The sequence below is a fragment of the Triturus cristatus genome, chromosome 1_2, assembly GCF_964204655.1.
Source record: "Triturus cristatus chromosome 1_2, aTriCri1.1, whole genome shotgun sequence".
Lineage (NCBI taxonomy): Eukaryota > Metazoa > Chordata > Amphibia > Caudata > Salamandridae > Triturus > Triturus cristatus.
Window position 1 is genome coordinate 646,097,601 of NC_140580.1, and position 18,516 is coordinate 646,116,116.

Below are 18,516 nucleotides of genomic sequence, written 5' to 3' on the forward strand. Positions count from 1 at the left end.
TCCCCGCCTCCTGCAGGAGCCGGCTTTGCTTTTGCACACAGGGAGCTGCTGACATGCAGCACCCCTTGTGCAAAAGCAATCTGCTTTGGTTTTTGGCAGTGAGGGCAGGTTTACTGCTCTCTTATCCAAAAATCAAAGCAGAGTTTGCTCTGGCAGGGCAAACAGCAATGTTTCGGAGGTGGGCACATCAGGACATTGCAAGAGCGGGCCGTGGGGGGTGGCGGTCCCCAGGGCCATCAAGGTCTCCTGGAGGCCCCCTTCCATCATTTGGAAAGCCCCAGGGAAGTGATGGTCTCCGGGACTGGGGGGGCCCACGAGCCCCCCTCATTATTCAAAGAAGCCCCAGGGAGGTGGTGGTCCCTGGGGATTAGGGGGGGCCGCGAGGCCCCCACCTCATTATTTAAAGAAGCCCCAGGGAGGTGGTGGTCCCCGGGGCCTGGGGGGGCCCCCGAGGCCCCCCATTAATTATATAGCCCCGGGGAGGTGGTGGTCCCCAGGTGTATGGGGGCCCCCACAGGCCCTGCATACATAATGAATATTGCCTCTGGGACCTGGCCCACCCGGGAGCTTAAGGATAACGAAGAGCGGGAACCCGCTCTTTGTTTTTTTGTTTTGTTTTCGGCCGGATTCACGCACCCATAGCAAATTCTTGCCGATTTCTTTAAAAAAACAAAATCCTTTTTGTGGGCCTGGGGGTCCTTGTGGGACCCCCTGAACATGCCTAGGGGGTCAGGGTGTTTCTACCCTGCCCCCTTTTCTTGTCTTTCACCTTTTTTTTTACTGTTTTCTTGTGACTCGGTTACCGAGTCACAAGATGGCTGCCAACACTTCCTGGTTTGGAGTGCTGACAGCCAATCAGATCTCACGCTGAGATGTGTGGTTAGGCTCTGCCCAGATATCGATATTTTTTTATTTTTGAATTTCTTAGAAACTACTGACCTACCTTTTTGCCTAATTGGTGTAATTCCGTTCAGCAGTTCGGGCTGTAACCTGTTTCAAAATTCCTATGGAAATTAACATGGGGAAAATGTGTTTTGGGACCCCCTTTTTTCTCGGCCCCCACTTGATGAATCACCCCGAAACTTCCAAGGCAGAAGCTGACCGGTCCGGTTTTGAAAATTTCGCAAAGATTCGTCAAACGGTGCCAAAGATATTGGCAAACCAAAAAACGCTGTGGAAACAAGGTCCTAACTATAACTACTAACTGGCGACCGCCAGTAGGATATATATATATATATATATATATATATATATACACACACACACACACACACACACACACACACACACACACACACACGCACACACACACACACACACACACACACACACAAGGATCCTCACCCACCTTCTTGTGACCAAGACCTAAGAGGAGTCGAAACGAGTCTTTGTGCCCAATTAATCAGATTTATTTGCATCTACTACTGGAGTGGCTTGTTTTTCCTCGCAAGAAGGTGGGGGAGGATCTTTAACAAGCTAAAATAGTAGTAGGATGGCCGCAAACAGAGCGATAATTATGGGCACTGTTGCTGTTATTCCAGAGATAATCGAATGAATGAAGTCTGGTATTAAAAACTGTTTGAAAGCCTGTGAGAAGGCCGGAGGAGACAATGTTAAAAAAGTGTGTCAGACCTTAAATGTCAGATGTGTTAAAAATTGTGTAACAATTCACAAAGTGTAATGGGAGATTCGTATTTAAAAGGGAGTGTATTTTACTTGAAGTTCATGCTATCTGCAGTCGATAAATTACTTTTGGAGAAGTGAGGAACACTTCTGTTTGAAACAAAAGCGCTTTCAGTTTGCTCCGTTTAATAAAATCTGTTTTCAAAGTAGGTATTGAAGGCCAAGTTGAAGTTTGAGAGTTACTTTGTGTGGGTGGGAATAGAGATTGCCAGAGGAAGGTATCCGGTTTGAAACAGTAAGGACATACGGTATGTCAGCTCACATTGCATAGCAGTCCATGTTATTAACAAGCAGATAACTGCCGTTAGAAAGCTGTGTGAATGTTGGTCTGATTGTTGGAGTAGGCGTGCTTTTAAGAAAGCACGCAAGATTGGGGGCTGTAAGCTTAGAAGCGTCGTGCAGTTGGACATTCTTGCATAGTTATGAATGACTGCCATTGTGGTGGCACTTTTCACCTGTGAGAAAAACTTCTGTATCCTCTTTAAGACAGCGATATGTAAATGGGAGAAACCACTGCTCGTAAATAAATGTGCTACCTTATATAATCACATACAACATGACAAACAACATATACACCTAGAAGATACAACGACACTACATACTGTGGCTAGCCATGTACACAAACCAAACATGGCATGGCACCTCTGCTACATAATGCAGAATGCGGGGAGAGATGGGAGTAAAGTATGTGCGAAGGTGGCAAGTGATTCTCGATTATAAAAGTATACAATGCAAAGTGTTGAGGGGATGTGCCGGAGAGACTTGAGTATGCAGAGCACAGACATTTACATATCAACATATACTGATGGTCTATTGAGTGAAGTCGACAGTGGACGCAACCATGATAGTACAGTCAGTAGGGAAGATTACGAAAACATAGCGCGTACGTGCCCCCCCCCCAAATCTTTAGCGTAGTGTGCTCGGCGTACGCAAAGCTAGCGTAGGGGTATGAATAAAAGGCACGTTTCTCAGGATGTGGTTCTCTTCCGGAATGGCGAACATGTCTGTCAGGTCTGCACAGCTTACACCACCACCAGGCTGACGCCGTGAGCGAGGGTGGCTGCGGGAATAATACTCTCAGCCTGCTGCTACCCAGAAACTGTCATGGCCGCTGCAATGCACATATACCCCACAGTTTACCTTTCGATACCGTCGTATGTGAAAGAGGGCCCCCCACGTGCTGGCGGAAGCTTTTGGGCCGAGGTCTGCGAGCTGGGAAGGCTCCTGAGATCAACGCTGGCTACCGCGACACAGGCAGACAGCGCCCAGCCTGAGGCCCAGCACTGTGAAGTGCTCTGTATACTACTAACACAGTAGTCGAAGAGGTACCAGCAGTGGAACGGTGTCTTGATCCCACAATGGACAATGTTAGAACTGCATCTGAGAGTCCAGATGAAGGTACTCCTTTCGACCAGCTGTAACCAACTCTAGGTCCCAACAGTGGAACGGTGTCTTGATCCCATAATGGATGATGTTAGAACTACATCTGAGAATGGAGATGAAGTTACTCGCTTCGAGCAGGTGCAAGCAACTCTAGGTCCCAACAGTGGAACAGTGTCTTGATCCCACAATGGACGATGTCCGATATTAGCTTCTGCTTGTGAATTTTCACAGAAGGCCCTGTGTTGACGTGCATCAGACCCTGTGCTTCCGTAGCTAAGTGCTGCACATGATTCTTGTGCTTGGTTGACACCAGTTGGTGGATTACACCGTGGTACAGCAGAACTGAACAGTGGAACGGGGTCTTGATCCGAAAATGGACGATGTTAGGACTGCATCTGAGAGTGCAGATGAAGGTACTCCCTTCGACCAGGTGTAACCAACTCTAGGTCCCAACAGTGGAACGGTGTCTTGATCCCAGAATGAGAGTGCCTATCTTTGGAATTCCCTCCCAATAGCACTCCGCATTGAGCCGTCTTTTCTGGTCTTCCGAAAATTTCTCAAGACCTGGTTATTTGACCAATAATCAGTTTCCGTAATTCCATTTATTGTCTGACTGCTCTAGTTTCCCTGTCAGTCTCAGCACTGGGAATCCCTTGTTGGGTAGCTGTGCGCTTTATAAAATTACTATAACATAACATAAGATAACAGTGGAACGGTGTCTTGATCCCAAAATGGACGTTGTCTGATATTACTTGCTGCTTGGTTTTGACAGAACTCCCTCCGTTGAGGTGCATCAGACTCTGTGCTTCCGTAGCTAACTGCTGCACATGATTATTGGGCTTGGTTGACTGCAGTCGGTGGAGTACACCGTGGTACAGCAGGTGGGAACAGTGAAACGGGATCTTGATTCTGTGATTGAGGATGTCAGAAGTTAAAGTTTGTGATGATTTCTGTGTACCCACTCCGATCAGGTGCAACCAAATGCGTGCTTCCAAAACCAACGGCACGTGGCTGTGAGGCGTTAATGACAACTGCCTCTGGCCTACAGTGCGGTTAGCAGGGCTCACAATTCAGATGGAGTGGTGATTGTTTAATTACAGAATCCAGTATGCAACTAACTACAATGTCTATTGAAATATACACAATAGCCTTTTAGTATACTTGCTTGAAGAAGTTTTTTAAGATGACTTATAGGTCTAGTACAATGACCAAATTCTTCTTGGTAGTGGTAAAGAACACTGAATAACAGTCTACACTGTGGACAGCAGAGATCGCAATTTGAATTGTTTTGATTTATTTATTGAAGAGTTTTGTGTAATTTATTGTTGTTGTATTTTGTGAAGAGGACGTGAGAAAAAGTATTCCTGGAAGACTGTGCTCACTACTGTCTTCAATTTACACTGGAGACACCAGTGTTCACAATTCAGATCGAGTCGCTATTGTGGATGACGCAGTCCTGTAGGCAAAAGACATTGCTCCAGTGCGCTCTGTCCGCACCATGCATACGCATCATCACAGTGTCCGCACACAGTTTTTGTTGCTTCGCGTACGGCAAATAGGACAGCTCAAGTCAACGCCACGTGGCTGTGGAGCCTTGCTGACCGCTCTCTGGCCTACACTGCAGACAGCAGTGTTTACAATTCAGATCGAGTCGCTATTACAGATGATGTAGTGTTGTAGGCAACAGACATTGCTCCTAGTACGGCCCGCCCGAAGCACGTATCATCGCTAGCTGTGCACATGCTGAATGCTTTTGATGTGGCTATTCAAGTGCACTAGAACTGATGGACCCTTTATGATACAATCTTTTTGTGTATTATTTCAGATCTACTGCCTGTATCTTAGTATGCCACAAGTTATGGTTCTTTTACGATAGAATCTTTTTTGTATTATTTCACATCTAGTGTCCCTACCTTACTGCAGCACAAACTATTGACCCTTTTATTATTGAATCTCTGTATGTGATCCAATGATTACTGTTGTAGTTGATGCTAGCAGCAACCATTCCCTGAGGGCTGGGTTACACTCACCCCACACGCATCCAGCACAGACGTCACTGGATATGTGACCCTGGTAATAAAAAGGAGTCACGCCCACGTGCCCGTACCCATTTCCACTATCTATCTGTGTCTGTATGTTCATTATCTATGCATGATACTGCCCCTGGGCCATACCACATTACATTGTGCTGTGGACAGCGTATGCAACCATGTTACCTCTGGCAGTGGGGAAAACTTCGGGTATGTAACTTTTAGGTGCATGGCTATCACAGGTGGAAGGCTACTTTACAGAGCATGAATATTGGTGAAGATGATGGTTGCATGTTGTGTGTAGTGTCAGATATGTGTACATAGGAAAAAGTTTTCAAAAAAGCTCTGTAAGCAGAAGAGGAGTCTCTCATCAAACGCTGTAGAGAGAATGGCGAAAATGTGTGGGGTCCTCCAACTGTTACAATGGGAAATGTTATGAACCAATCAAATGCTTTTCTTTAAGGTCACATGGGAATCGTGCAGCGAGCGCACAAGGAGGCCTCACCCGACACGATTTTGAGAAAATATTACCATAATATAAGTTTATTACAGTTAGAAATATATATTAATGTTTAAAATATTTTAGATTATCGCTTGTTCTCATATACACTTTAAACTTATTTAGATATAGTTTTGAGCCGAAAAAAAATGAGGGAATTGCGTTCCCTGTGCGACACCATACGTCTATGATGTAACACAGGGCCTGGCAGCGTGCACTCATCACATACGTAATACACAGCGGGCGTGACCCCATATGTACATGATGTAAGGCACGGCTTGGTACTGCATACCCGTCACATACCAAAGTAGCAGCTGGCGCGACCACATATGTATATGATGTTACGCGGGACGCAGTGCCACGAACCCGTCGGATACGAAATGCACATTCTTTACGAGTTTAGCAATATGTCGGATAGGATTCGCATGGTGATAGAGCTTGGTACACTACCGGTACGGGACTTCAGTTTTCTAAAAAAAAACAAAAAAAAAGATATACATACTTTTTTTGAAGATATAAAACATTACATATTTTTCAAATAAAAAATAAAAAAGGATAATAGCGTTCCAAAATATTACCAAAAAAATAGAAAAATATAGGTTTTATAAATATTAAAATATGAAATTAACATTTAAAAAACCTTTGAAATTCACTGAAAAAACCATAGGTTTTACAGACGTTATAGTTAGGAATTAGCATTTAAAAAACCTTTCGAAATTCACTGAAAAATCCATAGGTTTCAGGGACGTTGTAGTTAGTTGGACATTTGACTCATAAAACCAGAGAAATTCGCCCGTTATAGGTAGTTGAGCTAACTATAACTCGCGCGCCCGCAATGCACTGGTGATGACGTCACATATTACATCACTCATGACATGGTCAGTGACATCACTGATGACATCTCAAATGACATTACTGATGACATCACCGATGACATCATCCACCGGATAATCTGATGCACATACTGATGGCTTAATATAAACTTTGATACAGGCACTCTACAATACTGACTACTATTTTTGAAACCATACACACAACAGTGCCAGATACTACATACCACCCACTATTTCCTAGGTCTACACTCACATCCACTCACTTATGCGTGCAGTTTCTCATCAATACAGTACTATAATATGCACTCATACACCTATACATACAGTCACAGTCCGCCACTCATCCATAGAGTTACTCACACACCTAGTAAGTCATGCAAAGGATCAATCACATACCCATTTACTCATGTATACAGTTATATACACCAACTGCGTTATTTATACCCACACCACATCACTTATTTATGCAGATACTAACACTAATACTAACACATACTTTTCTTATATCTCATGTCTTATATCTTATACAATCACTGATACAAGCAGACACTTTTATACACCCACTCCTTCAAATAACTTGCTATCACTTATAGTCATTTATATACTCCAAAACTCACATAAACTGCCTTAAAACATATATAGTTACTCACACATATACCAGTGAGACATTCATTCACCCACCAACACACCCATACACTAACTCACCCATAGAGCCCTTCCCAGATGTACTTTTGAATCCATACAACCAGTGAATCACCCACTCAGAGATGGATGCACAGAGTCACACACCCCCCACCCACCCACACAGATACTCAGACAACAAATCAATAACCCATATAGACACTCATGTAGCTATTCACCAACCCATGCAGCCGCTTATACACCAACTGAGACACTAATACAGACTTTCACACAGTTTAGTCACTAACTCATACATTCAGTAACACATGTTCAATCACTCAGTTATACAATCAGTCATGCACCTACTAAATAATCCATTCAGGGACTTGTAAATTCACTCTTTCTTCAATACACCTTGGCATAGATATATATGAAAAATATTTAAACTTTACAGAAACACACATTCACTGGATGATGTCATCAGTGATGTCATCAGTGATGTTATTTGAGATGTCATCAGTGATGTCATCAGTGATGTCACTGACCATGTCATGAGTGATGTAATATGTGACGTCATCACCAGTGCATTGCGGGCGCGCGAGTTATAGTTAGCTCAACTAACTATAACGGGCGAATTTCTCTGGTTTTATATGAGTCAAATGTCCAACTAACTATAACGTCCCTGAAACCTATGGTTTTTTCAGTGAAAAAAAAAAAATATATATATATATATATATATATATATATATATATATGAATATATATATACATACACACACTTGATATGCATATTTTTATATTGATAAAATATACATATATTTAGGAAAAACTGGAAAAATATTGAAATTTACATAGTTTCTAAAAAACATGGTGGAATGTAGTGTAAAGGAACTATAGTTATCCAATACGCAAGTATGCTCTAGTCTGGGACATTATATGTTATATTATGTTATGTTATGTTAATATATACTTATAAAGCGCCAAATCACCAACGGTCTCTAAGCACTGAAACATTGACCCAGAACCCAAACGCCCCCTACTGCCAGCTGATCAGACAAAGGTGGGGAAGCTTACCCAAATGCCTCAATAAATAGGATGGTCTTTAGCTTCCTCCTAAAAGGAAGTAGCGTAGATTCTCCACGTAAACTCTCCGGTAGCTTATTCCAGAATTACTATGCTATTTTCCAAGATATAGTCTATTATTCTAAACTAGAGCATTCTGGGCTTAAAAGTGTAGGAAATGGTCCCTGGCATGGATTTTTCCACAAAATAAATAAAATAATTTAATATCTCAAATTTCCAATACTTGCACCTTTGATCCCTTTATTCAAATACATGTGGACACTTTTAATAAACTCAGACCTAATCATTAGTTAATGTGCCTCCTGATATTACCAACAATAATTGTATCTTGGTAGTTTGTTTATGAAAAAGAAAATGTTTGGTGGACAGCCATCAAGACCAACAATGGCCATCCACCAAACGTATGGTACCTTCAGAGGAACTGCTATGACTGTGATTTCTCTGATGGCCCAGAGATCACTGTTGGGCCGGCGGTGATCTCTAAATTTGGCAGGTCGTAGACTGTCACGGTGATGGACATAATGTTCTCCACCATCCAGAAAGACGATGGACTGCTTGCCAGACACTAAATTAAGCCCTGTATGATCTTTATTGGCGGGTACTAGGGTAAAATGTGTAGGGATATGTGTATTGATGCTTTAATCAGTCTTCAAGTATTAGCTAGGAATCTCCTGGGGACATATTAACCAGCTGGAAGACAGTCAAAATCCAGCAGTTTGGTAATGTGCAGCTGATTTGCATTATTTAACATTAAATTATAATAAATCCCTGTTTGGAGTTTTGATTGGGATGATAGCAAAACCTTGCACTTGTAATTATCAATTACTTTAAAGACAAGAGACAAAATCAGAAGGTGAGGTGTAAAAACAAATGACCTAACTCATGAGATTTAATGTGAGTCAGTAGGAGCAGGCAAACCCATTTATATACCTTGTCCTTTGAACAAACAGTCAGGCATAGTTAGCTGGTACACTAATTAGCATTTGCAGGAGTCAAAGGTTATCTACATACCTTCCCTAAATGACATTCATAAGGCAAAGTCAAATAGTTAACATTTTACAGTTTACTGATTATAAATGTAACGCCACCCTGTCGTAAAAACATTATCCCTGAGAACTGTCGATCAAGGGCAGCATCAGTGTAAGGATTATTCCTATCTTGGGTGAAAGGTTATATTGACACAATTCTAGATATCCTGTTCACAACATCAAATTATTGGCTATATGGTCAAACGGCTGAAACTTACACAGGGCAGACATACACACGCAACAAAGGATAGACACATAAAGAGGGCACGCACACACACACACACACATGCACAGTGCAAACACACAAACAGGTGGCATTCACATGCTGTTTGTTTTGCCAAAGCAAAGCATGTTTTTTTTGTTAAAAAAACTCGACATTCTTAACTACATGATTATTTTTGTCTGATTTGTACTTCAAACACCCAAGTGAAGATAGTATTTCACTCACTTTTTTCAATAAACATTCTGCACCTTTGTCTTGCTGACTGTCCCAAAATAAATAAGAAATACATAACAGCTAATAAGTGTAATATGGTCCTACATTGCCTTATCTGGTACGCTTCCTAGAGTTCAATTGTAGACCACTTTGAGGATGAATATTTGTGTTAGATTGTTGTGGAGAGCTCGCTAAGTATGTCACATGCTCAAGTAATAAAGATTTTTTAGTTGCTGAACTACCTTGACTTCTGCAAGTAATATGCTTTAACTACATCAAAACTCCTGTGTATGCAGGTATTTGAAAAAACACTTCTAGACACCATTTGTATTGCTAATTTTCAGTGAAGGGTTTGAATATCATTGCTTCTTATAGGTGCCCCAGTTTTTAGAAGACAGTCTGCTTCAGGACCATAAGGTATTTCACAAAGTACCCTTTTAAAAGAGCTGAATGTTCCTACAAGGCAGATGGATTTAAATACATCTGTCAGACCCAGGCTACTAGGTGACAAATAGGGAGGACTATGGGCATTTACCACTGCTATCCCAGTGCCTTACTTACGATGACCCTGCAAATCGAGCATCAGGTACTCTCCTTTAGCACTTCACTTGTGCCTGAGCAGTTCAAGGCTTCCAGGGAGGTGGTGTGGGGTTAGAGACTCAGAATTCAACAATGCACACAACCTGCAAATAATGACAGTGTCCAGGCAATACTTGGAATTAAAAAAGAATGTTATTTTTACAATAACTCAATAATACACAGCATCGTAATAGTTTACTGGCACAAAACAAAAGACTACTCAACTGCACTATCACTATGCTAAAGCACTATGGTCCCTTAAGAGTCTGTAGCGCACAAATGGGGAATAACAGGTTCAAGTTTCACATACATATTGTATGTACTTAAGCTATTTAAATTCTGGTTACGATGTTATCTGCCTTCTACTTATTATTTCCAATCCTTGTGATTGTTTAGATCAGTTAATTGGAGATTTTGTCACAGAAGTCTTGTGATTATGATGTTTCGATGTTTAGGCACTCTGGATTTCAGAATTCTGTTGGAAGGGCTGTCTGCTTCAGGCATATGAGTGTCATAGTGGTGTCTTTTTTGTCGTACTGATGGCTTTTTTGTAGGCTCTGTTAAAGTGCTATGCAAAAAGAACAATTGATGGACAGAATGCAGAACAATGTCATACATTCGCACCAGTACAGAGATCTGGGCCTAAATCCATCGTTTTTTTGCTCGCCATTCCAGTTTGAACCCAGCCATAACCAAATTAGTCTTGACCCTGAGCCCAATGGGAACAGTCCAGCCGAACTGACAGGCCAGGTCCTCCCTGGACTGGAAACTAGCATCCTAGGACCGGTTTCAGGGTTTAACCCCTCATCAGCCAGGATAGCTTGACTCCAGTGGCATGGCGAGCACGAGGCCCACGTCTAGGCATACCTGTCCCCCTCGGGGTGAAAAATGCAAAAATAACAATGGTTGGACAGAATGCAGAACAATGTCATACATTCATCCCAGTACAGAGATCTGGGCCTAAATCCATTGTTTTTTTGCTCACCATGCCATTCCAGTTTGAACCCAGCCATATGCAAATCAGTCTTGACCCTGCGCCCAATGGGAACAGTCCAGCCCGAACTGCCAGGCCGGGTCCTCCCTGGACTGGAAACAAGCATCCTAGGACCAGTTTTGGGATTTCACCCCTCATCAGCCAGGATAGCTTGACTCCAGTGGCATGGAGAGAATGGGACCCAAGTCTAGGCATTACCGTCCCACTTGGGGTGAAAAATGCAAAAAGAACAATTGGTGGACAGAATGCAGAACACTGTCATAAATTCACCCCAGTACAGAGATCTGGGCCTAAATCCATTATTTTTTTGCTCACCATGCCATTCCAGTTTGAACCCAGCCGTATGTAAATGTCCAATATTTGTGAAGCGCAAACAATTTCCCCGAAGATGTCACAGCGGTGGGGGCCAACAGGAGGATTAGGAGAGCTATTGCCCAGAGTCGCATGGTGCTGGGTTGATCTGCCGCCGGTGCCGGGGATCGAACCTTGAGCCCCTGGGATCCGTAGTCAGTCGTCCTGGCTGCTGCGCCACACCTCTTCCACTATGCAAATCAGTCTTGACCTTGCGTCCAGGGAGGACCTGGCTTGGCAGTTCGGGCTTGACTGTTCCCAAAAGGAACAGGGTCAAGACTGATTTGCATATGGCTGGGTCTAAACTGGGGTGGTGGTGAGCAGAAGAATGATGGATTTAACCCAGATCCTTGTGACTGGGGTTGAATGTTTGCATTGTCCATTATTCTGTCTATCAATTGTATCTTCTGCATTAAAGTGCTGTAGCATGCCTTTGTCTATTTCATCTCCTGATTTTCTCCAATATGTTGAGTTATGTTTTCATTCTCTTCATGTTGTTTTCATGGTGTTCTTTTTGTGGTCAAATCTGGATGTGGTTTTTGTTGGTATCTGTTTGTCCAGTGCAGCGGTGATCCAGTTGTAGAAGGTGTGTATGTCTTTTGGCTTCATGTTTATTGGAGTTTTTTTCATTGTTTGTAAAAACGTTTGTTTTTGTTGTATTCGAAGATTTGTTATTAGTAGGCGTGTGGATCTTGAAGGTGCTGATGTTGTAGTTGCTCCAGCTTATGGGAGAGTTGTCTGAAACTGTGGTTTGTCCTAAGGTGCAAATATGACATCTAGCATGTGCCCTGCACAGTGATTTGGGCAAGAAACAACAGGTTGTAGGTTGAAAGCTTCGAGGTTGGTTGCGACAGCTGTGGTTAGATTTCTTTTTTCAAACCATGTGTTGAGGTCTCCTAGAAGGAATGGGTTTGGATGATCCAGATTGGTGTTGGTTACTGTATTAAATAGGACATCATTTAAAGTGGCACTTGCGTGTGGTTGTCTATATAATAACAGGAAGGAATACGTAATAGTTGCAGTGGAAAGACATCCTATCATCAAGAATTCACAGACCTCCATGGTGAGATTTGTAATGATTGTTTGTAGTGTTTTTTATGGAGGACAGTTAGGCTTTAGAGTTCTTTGCATTTTGCCAGAGTCTCAAAAGAATTTCCATTAATCATAGGCATGATACTTGTTCACAGACATCTGCATTTTGTATAGCAAATGCTCACTTTTCTTTATCCCTTGAGACAAAGACATTTTAGCCTAAAGTCAATAGAACATTTGAAGGAGTTCCTACTCATTTCAAATTCCATGTTTGGGTTCCTTAAAATTTTGGTGAATTAATATAATGCAATAACGTTTTTTTTGTTTTTTGTTCTCATTTATTGCTATACGTTTATCAGAGCCCTAGTATTTTCTAGGCCCATATAATATCTTCTTACCGGAATTCTGGAATGTATATTGGAGCATATCCCTGAATTGCTTTGTTCGGCAACTGTGTACAATCCACTATTTTGCATCTTCTGCTTGTTTTTTAGGAGGAAAGTTAAATTTCACTCTTCTTTGTGGCAACTCTGACAGGTGGCTCAACAGGCATCCTAGTGCTATTTTGCTAAAGTGCCTGTGCTGCAGGGGCGATTCTTTATGTGCAGGAGGGGAGATCTTCCTGCACATAAACAATCTTAACAGGCGATTTGCTTACACATGTGTGCTGCAGAATGCAGCATTCATGGAAAGAGCAATATACGAGGAGAAATAAAACATTTCTCCTCATTTCGCCTGTTTAAGACCTGGTCTTATTTTTGGTGCTATGCCATACCTTGTAAATATGGGGCAGCGCCAAAAAGCAATGGGTGTTGCGGCTGAACATCCACTGCAACACCCTTTGCACTCCCCTTTCATGCAAAGGGCTGCGTGAATAGGGGCATTATTTACAAAGCAGCGTTAAGCCAGAAAAAGTGGCTTAACGCCCCTTGTAAATAAGGCAAAGGAGTTAACATCACAAGAACATCAAAATAAGTGACATTCTCGTGGCGTTAACTCCTTGTACATATGCCCTAAGAATCCACCATAATCTCACCTCGGTTTTTTGGAATTCAGGGAGAGATTTGAGTGAGTCCTGAACAGGTGAGAACTGACCGAGGTAGAATATGGAGAGCTTTCTCTAAATTGAGTGATTATGTGTGGTGACAGTTAACCTCACCAAGACATGTGGGGACAACTGTTCTGGTCTAGACATGCAGGGATGGTCACTGAAGCTGCATTGACCCCTAATCTTCTCAAACCCAAAAGGTGAAGCTTTTGTAGCTTTATGGAATGTAAGAACCTCACAGAATTCTTACCTATGTCACCGCAGCCCTGGGGGAGGATTCCATGAGACTCAGATACAAGGTGGCTGGCCTGTGGGACATCAGTTTATGGATACCTTCCCTTAATAAGCCTTTTTTACTTCCTCACTGTGTCTCTGTGGTCATCAATGCGTTGTTACTGTCTGAAGTCACCTTCTTGCAGTTGGTAGCATGAGGGAGTCAGGTTGTCTGTGTCTGTGTCTCACCAACCAAATCTAAGAGCAAATGCTCAGAGCATGGGGAATCCATTATGCTCCCTACCAGGGCCTTTGGAGGGTTGTCCAAGGGACATTGTCAATGAAGGGTTTGCGTCTTCATGTCTCCTGGAGTTCTGGGAGAATGAGGGCTGCCTTTTGACTTTATTTCAACAGCTCTTGGTTTAATTTCCTCTTTGCATGTGATGGAGCGCAAAAACCCTGGTAACGGGGTAAGTAAAACCCGTACTGGTATCCTTCCCTGCGTCACAGACCCGACATCACACTAACTCATTCACACATGCATTTATTGGTGGGGCCCATAACACCAACAATCACACTAACCATTCACCGGTCTGCACGCAGTTGGAGGGATGAGCAGTTCGAGCGCTTGACATGTGGGGGAACACCTTATAACCTATAGGGAAAGAAAAATTAATTTACAAAATATATATCAATACCCCTTTCCCCTACAGATCTCAAATCCTAAACATCAAGGCACTCCTCCCACGTGGTCAATGGACCAAATAGTTGGATTGGTTGATGGTGATTTAGAACCAGCAAAAACACATTCAAGATTTAGATCTTGTTAATCAATATCTGTTTATCTAAATTTCTTAAAGAGTTAGATTCGCATTTGGAAAATTATATCAAATTTCAATTATAGCGCAGAACAACATATTTACCTAATCTGGCTATTTGGAGTCCTCTAAGTCCTTGGGTCTGCATCCTTAAATCTGTCGTCGTTCGTCTAAATGTTCAAAGTTCTTTGCTCGGCACGCTACAGTCTCAAAGGATCGGTAAAGACCAAAGACATGCAAGCATCTGTCAGTGCCCATAGAATTTAGGAAAAGTTCGCAATCATCAGATAATTGGGCAGCGTCCGGACCATCTAGAATTCAGGAAAACGCAGCAGTCACCCTAAGTAGTAGAGTTCGCGTAGCATCACCGTCGTCGTCGTTGTCATCGGAAAGAACGATTGTATAGCCTTCCTATCTATTCTACTGTGCATTTTTATAATCGAATCAAAGCAAGAAGATACATTTAGTTATTTTAATACATGATTGGTTGGTTGGGATCGTCCGATAGAGTCTTTTTGGGATAGTTCAAGGGGTGATGTCACAAGTTCATTTAAAGTCGGTCCGTACTGGTTTACTGTGGAAGTCTATTGTCTTTCGTCTTGGCTGTCGTCCCACAGTGTCCTTGCTTTGGAACACGAAGATCAGGGTTCAGAATGAGGTCTGGAAGACTTTGTCGCTTCTGCGCACTTCACTCCATGCCTCGTGGGACAGTGGCCACTTCATCGTGTCGCGTCGGTGGCCATTTTGGAATTTTGGCCCAAACGCCAACTTAAGTGAAACAAACACAAAAGAGTAATTAATGCATAGATATAATAATTCAATGGTCCTCCTCTCGAGCAACATTACAAAGACATCGCAAAAGCAACATATATCATGCAGTATTCTATTTATTACATATACTACTGTTAGTATGCGTACATATTTTAATCATATAGGTTATTTAGCCATGCAATATGCAACCCACGTGTAATTTGGTTATTAGTAATGCTGGTTTAATATACATGCAAAATCATTTAATAATATTATAATTAATAGATTATTCAATTAGTATTTTCATGCAGAATGGGGGAGGTATACAAAATGTTGTACTACCCGCTCCATCACATGTAAAGCAGAGATGTTTACACACATTTCAGCTCATACAGATGGTGGTCCTTCCTTCCAAGTGGAACTGGGCTTATCTGACCTGCAATTTAGACAAAGGTTCTTGCTCTTTCTTTGTAAAGAAGCCTTGTTCCTCTTTGTAGGTTTGGTTACGCCTTTTAAAATCCTTATATCTAGTTATATAATCCAGAATCAGAAATCCTGAGTTGTTATTTATTTAAAGTTTAAATGTCTAGTGTAATGATTTATGGGACTTTGAGAACTGCAAGCCCCTCTCAGGAGCAGTGACGCCATAGGAATCTACATGATTGGCACCTAGGAAGCCCTTGCATAAACCTGTAGGCAAGAATTGCCACTATTTGTCAGCTCCCACTACTACATGGACCTCACGATTGGCGAACAATGGTTCGGAGTGTTGCCTGGAAATGGTGGGAAAGCAGGGTCATGCAGCATATGCTTCCTATTGCTTTTGTTTCCTGATTCGTTTGTCTGTCATTCAGTGAGCACACAGATTAGGAGAAATCTAGTAAAATCATAGTGGCACAAATAAATATTGAGAAGAAATAGAGCCAAAGACCATACACTTATTGGCATTGCATAAGCTACTTTTTCTCCAAGAAAACCAACTATAATTGTTGCCACTAGGACTAAAATAGATCCTGAGTGAATCCCATGTTTCACGTTACGCAGCATAGCTACCCTTCTGTGTACATAGATAACCTTAGGCATGGGAGCTATCTATGAGGCAACTGAACACAAATAATCTTGGAAATCAATGCTATCAATTGCGGCAAAGGGATGAACCTGGTGAGAAGAGCTATCCCTCTGGTTGCAAACACCACTATATCCATGATCGCTATCTTTTGAAACAACAGTAGGGAGCAGAGTTGCCTCTGAGTATTGCCAGGCATCAGGTAACACACACTGTCTAATCCTACAGGAAGTAGTGAGGATGGGTCACAGCACATGTTAGCGAATGTGTTTGTTAGCAATAAGGTTGGGTCAATGGTCGATACGTGTATTAGCAACATACGGTTTGCTTATAGTGATTACTGAAGCTCATATTGGACGGTTGCGGGCAGTGGGATTGCTCTGAAGCAGGGCTGGAGATAGCAATGCAACATGCTAAGGTTTAGTATTCAGGCTAATGTCAAGATAGTATTAGGGTTATCCTTATCCCTTAGTGCAATCTTAGACAGATGGAGGTAGGGAAGAAGGCTCACAGGGAGGGATAGGCTTGGGGAAACTTTCAGTGGTGGCTGCTGCTATATAAAGTGGGGGGGGGGGCGGGAAATAATACAAATTCAATTAAAAAGACTTACCTGACTCTGCCGGCCTTCTTGGTGCTTCCCTGAAACAGCACGCAGTACACAAACAGGCTCCCAGACTCCTTCACCCAATCCTGACACTGCTCTCATGCTATACCAAGCATGAGAGAAGCACCGGGATTGGTCTGAGTGGGCTGGTCTGACACTCGCTCAGGCACATGGAGTCTGTGCCATTACTCCTTTCGGCTGTGGAATATAGCTGGGTTGGAAAAATCTAAGGCCGTCTTAGGATGACCAAAGTGCACATGTAACTTTGGTCATCCTAAGACGGCCGGCCAAACTGACATGCGCACTTACAGTGCCCACCACTGCTCTTCCCTCACATGGCCAAGCCCGCGCTGCCCTAGACTGGCATCGGCTCAGTGAGTAAAATAAAATGATAAGAAAAGTCTTTTATTATCATTTTATTTTTCCTGGGTCGCAGTGGGGCAATGCTTCTCAGCCATTACGGAGGAGCCACCGCTGGATACTTTAGTTTTACCTTTACAGTTGGATTGAGTTCGGAATAGCTTATGCCTAGCAATCATATGATCCCTTTGCAACGCCAGAGAAAGTAAGTCGAGGAATTACTCTGAGGCTAGGACAAAGTTAATAATGTGTTCTTATTTCCTCCAGCTCTTCCTGTTCACCATGGTAAAGCTCAGCATGAACCTGGAAAAAGGGGAGAAGGAGCCTGGATCAGAGGAAGCTTTTGACAATATCCCTCTGATTGCACCTCTGGATGTCAGCCAATTACAGCAGCCATACCCCGACAAGGTAATACTATGATACCCAAAGCGGAAAAATGTAGAGAAAAAGACAATTCAAGGGCTGAAGACATGGTAGTGTGACAAATCACACAGCGGAAAATAAAGTAGCTGAATAATATCTAGTCACAGAGGAAAAATCATCAGCAAACACAATAGATGGTTATTGTACGAAACTCCAAACAAGACATGAGGGGATGTACGAACCACAGCAGTGGAAAATAAGGTAGTTCCACACATTCAGAAAGCAGACAAAAAGTAATTTATCAAACCCCTGACACAGAAACCAAGGTAATGTAACAACCCCATATCAGAAAATAAACCATAAGGCAATAAGATGAGGAGACAACCACTAGAGAACGGAAATCAAAGTAACAACAAATCACTAGAGAACAGAAATCAAAGTAAAAACAAATAGAGAGAAGACATCTATGTCATGCTGCAACTACCAGAGAGCAGTGGGCAAAGAAATCAGGGAGCAAATGTGACACACTCATAGCAATGAAACATTTCGCCTCAATGGTGAACGACCTTTACAACACGGTTGTTACACCGCGGTATGTTTACATTGCGGTATGTTTACATCGCGGTCATCACAGCACAAGTCGTTACAATGACTTGCGCTGGATGGCGCTATACACTAAGGAATAGTATGATTTCCTATTCCAACACCTTCCCTACTGTTACGTAGGCTGGAGTTGGAATAG

At 42.4% G+C, this 18,516-nt stretch overlaps 1 protein-coding gene across 1 annotated transcript in view; it reads left to right on the plus strand.

The window, feature by feature from the left end:
- The window catches only part of CALY (calcyon neuron specific vesicular protein), a 104,489-nt gene that overhangs the window by 20,817 nt on the left and 65,156 nt on the right, over nucleotides 1-18,516 (plus strand). Inside the window, exon 2 of the mRNA XM_085607955.1 lies at nucleotides 17,679-17,819. Coding sequence (XP_085464081.1) covers nucleotides 17,694-17,819 — 126 coding nt within the window. The 5' untranslated portion in view covers nucleotides 17,679-17,693. The remainder of the gene's footprint in view (nucleotides 1-17,678; nucleotides 17,820-18,516) is intronic.